Here is a 3,357-nt window from a genome sequence, read left to right on the forward strand (position 1 = left end):
CCCCGGTGTTGTCGCACACTGCGCACATGGTGCCCGGGCATCACATTTATCACACCACATTTCTTTCTTTCTTTCTTTCTTTCTTTTTTTTTTTTTTAAAGATTTTATCCATTTATTTGATAGAGATAGAGACGGCCAGCGAGAGAGGGAACACAGGCAGGGGGAGTGGGAGAGGAAGAAGCAGGTCCACAGCGGAGGAGCCTGATGTGGGGCTCAATCCCACAACTCCGGGATCACGCCCTGAGCGGAAGGCAGACGCTTAACCGCTGTGCCACCCAGGCGCCCCTATCACACCACGTTTCTAATGTTCACCAGCTCGTCCGACGCCTGCCTGAAGACGGGTGGCTCGTTGACTGTAGAAATGGGGGTTTCATTGGTCTCTGTGCTTTGGTGCCCGTGGCGGAGCTGGCCTGCCATGGGTGTTCCCAGAAAGCACGTCGCACCAACGCATCTGGTTAATGGACGTCTTTCAGCTCTACTTCCTGCGGCTGCTGTTTTTCCCATTATTTACCCGGCTGGGGCTCTGAACGAGAACCCGCATCGAGGGTTTCCAGGCTGGAAGTGTCTGCCGCCCTTCAATCCGTTCCTCTCTCTACCCCGGGTCTCTCCGTATTTTTAATTCTGTCTATTTCTCCAGCCCCTGACAGCAGTATCTGGAGAAGTGGTCTGCCTTGGGTGAAAAATCTTTACAAACACGTACAATTTGATGTGAAATGCCCTCTGGGACAATAACCAGCTAGGAGAGGATGCAAATTTCACAATCAGAGGGCTTCGCGTTTGCTTCCTCCTTGCCTCTCTGGGAGGCATTTTGAACAGTGCAGCAGGAGGTGAGAAATCAGGGTTCTGTCTCGTTTTGCCGCGGAGCCTGTGTTCTCACAAACAATCACAAAACATTTTCTTCTATTACTCTTTTTTTTAAAGCAGCCCGGCCTCTCCGGAGAAGTCCTCCGGGAAATGCAACCAGACCTCTTTTCGCCATCCAGAACCTAACTGGCAGATGGCCAGGTTGCTATTTGCAGCAAGGATATCCTTCAGAAGAACGAGGGCACTGGCCCACCCTCTGGAGGGCTGCAGGTGCCCTTTTTCGTTTTTAATGAAGAGACTCTAATTGGCTAAACCTTGGCACTTCCTTCGAGCAGGTAATGATGTAAGTTGCAGACCACATGCACGAGAGAAACAACAAAAACAATTCACTGGGGCAGGTCTCTGCTGGCGCACACTGGGCAGTCATCAAAAATGAAGGTGTGGGAGCCTGTTTAATGACTTGGAAAGCTATTTGCAGTGGTTATGTGAAAAGATTAGGTACAAAACAGTACTGAACAGCCTTGTTAAAAAAAAAAAAAGAGAGAGAGAGAGAAAGCAGAGATCCATAGGCACTGAGAGCAAGCAAGCCTGGAAGGAGGGAGGCCAATGTGTGTTTACCTATGGCTGATGGGGTGAAGGGTGCTTTGATTTCCTTTTTGCTTGCCTGTATTTTCAAAATTTCCATAATGAATCAGAGTTACAGTGTGAAAAGGGAGCAAGAGAGGCTGATCATAACAAACCCATCCCCCACCGGCTGTTGTGACAGTTCCTGGATTCTAAGAATGTCAGCTGAGCTTTCCAGGTTCTCAGAATGAGCTCAAAGTTTCCACTGCTCTGTCCAGGTCCAAGCCGCGCTCTCAGAAATTATGTGTGGCAGTACCCCCGAGAAGGTGAGCCTGAAGGCAGGCAGGGGCCGTGAGAAGCAGAGTGATAAATGGTAACAGTCTAGGGGACCTCCTAGACCTGACCTTGCAGGTGTCAAGGTCTCCAGCGGAAGGAGAAATGGCCTAGCGAGGAAAGCCCCACCCAAGCTTTTGCATGACTGTGTGGGCGGCTCAGCTTTGGCCGAGTCCTTTCCTCGGTGACAGGTTTTGTGAGCAGGTTTCCTGCTATCCTGGTAGACAGGCAAGTCAGGAAGGCCTGGGGCCAGTGTCAAGCGGTCACGTCAGGAAGCAAGGGTACATTCCCATCTAAGCATGTCAGAATGACTTGTCTCTGTCTTAGAGGGATTACGGAGCCACTGTGCTGTCTGGACAGCCTCTGATCCAAAGCAGCTGGGGCGAACGCGAACACCCCCATCCCTCATTGCCGTCTTTGATAATGATCGTGGTGACAGGCTGTTACAGGGGCCCGAGGTTCCCAGTACACAGAAAAAGTAGCTGAAGCCAAAAGGCAGGAGTTAATAGAGATGAGCCCGTGAAGGGCTGTGGAATCAGTGTCATTTTAACTTACTTCTAAGTGGGCAAGTAGGACTCTGAGCCCACGTCCCACACATAGCTCCCATCTACCTTCTGGCATCTTCCCGAGGCACCACCTGGTTACCTCCCAAGTGCGGAAATCCACACGGTTCCTCCACCCTGGGCTTTTCTGCTGTTTCCTCGCTCCCGTCCTGCTTGACAGCACCTGCCAAGCCTCCCTACATCCCGTGAGACGGCGCCTGCTCAAGGCTTTCCTTCTTCTGTCCTCCCTCCTCCTCATTACTCGGTTTACACAAAGCCCTCAACAGTGGGATTTCACACCTCTGCACCTGAGCTGAGAGGTCCCCAGTACTTGATTTTTAAATTTATTTTTAAAAAATGTTATCTGTGGTTTTCACAACAAATCTGCCCTCTGGGTAGAATTTCCAGGTGGGAAAATTGAGGCTTGGAAGACCAGTGACTTGCATAAGGCCATACAGCCAAGGTCTTCCTCCTCTGGCTCCAAAGCTCTCAGCCATGCCACCCACCTGCCACCTCCTCCCACTGGTATCGTCTGTTAAGCGTTCTCTCTGAGCCAGGCACGGGTTGAGGCATTCTCCGTAAGTTATTTCTGGACTTTTCTGCCAGTGCTTCATGCATTCGCTTGCTCATTCAGTAAATGGGGAACACCGTCCATGCTGTGTGCAGTACTGCCCTCAAGGCAGGGAGAAGTATGTCTTGTCTGAGCACTTCCGAAGAATTTCTGGGCAGACCTGCGGCAGGACCTGGAAGGCAGGACAAGGCAGGGGAAGGTCACCGGCTTTGGGGACTTGGTGCTCTGGGGCAGGTGACAGCAGCCTGCTTCTCACCCAGTCGTGCCAGCAACTCTGCACGCGAGATCTCATTCTTCCCAGTTGGACTCAGTTTTCGAGGTCCGGGCCATGATCTCAAGGGTAGGGATGTGGGAGATGATGGTGAGCCCACTGGCACATCCTGTTGGGGCATGAAGCCCAGCTATCACTGGATAATAGCGTGACTCAGCAACCCCCAAAAACCGGCACTGAGAGAGCAATGCAGCAGAGAGAAGGAACTATTCAAAATCACGTGGAGGGGCGCCTGGGTGGCACAGCGGTTAAGCATCTGCCTTCGGCTCAGG

General features: G+C 51.7%; 1 protein-coding gene across 2 annotated transcripts in view; it reads right to left on the reverse strand.

Moving 5' to 3' along the window:
* Positions 1–302: 302 nt before the first annotated feature.
* ASB18 (ankyrin repeat and SOCS box containing 18) overlaps positions 303–3,357 on the reverse strand; it is a 57,217-nt gene continuing 54,162 nt past the window's right edge. For both annotated transcript variants that reach the window (XM_019801669.2, XM_019801666.2), the window contains one exon: positions 303–2,986. In XM_019801669.2, coding sequence (XP_019657228.1) covers positions 2,854–2,986 — 133 coding nt within the window. In that variant the 3' untranslated portion in view covers positions 303–2,853. The remainder of the gene's footprint in view (positions 2,987–3,357) is intronic.

The sequence above is a fragment of the Ailuropoda melanoleuca genome, chromosome 2 (assembly GCF_002007445.2).
Source record: "Ailuropoda melanoleuca isolate Jingjing chromosome 2, ASM200744v2, whole genome shotgun sequence".
Classification (NCBI taxonomy): Eukaryota; Metazoa; Chordata; class Mammalia; order Carnivora; family Ursidae; genus Ailuropoda; species Ailuropoda melanoleuca.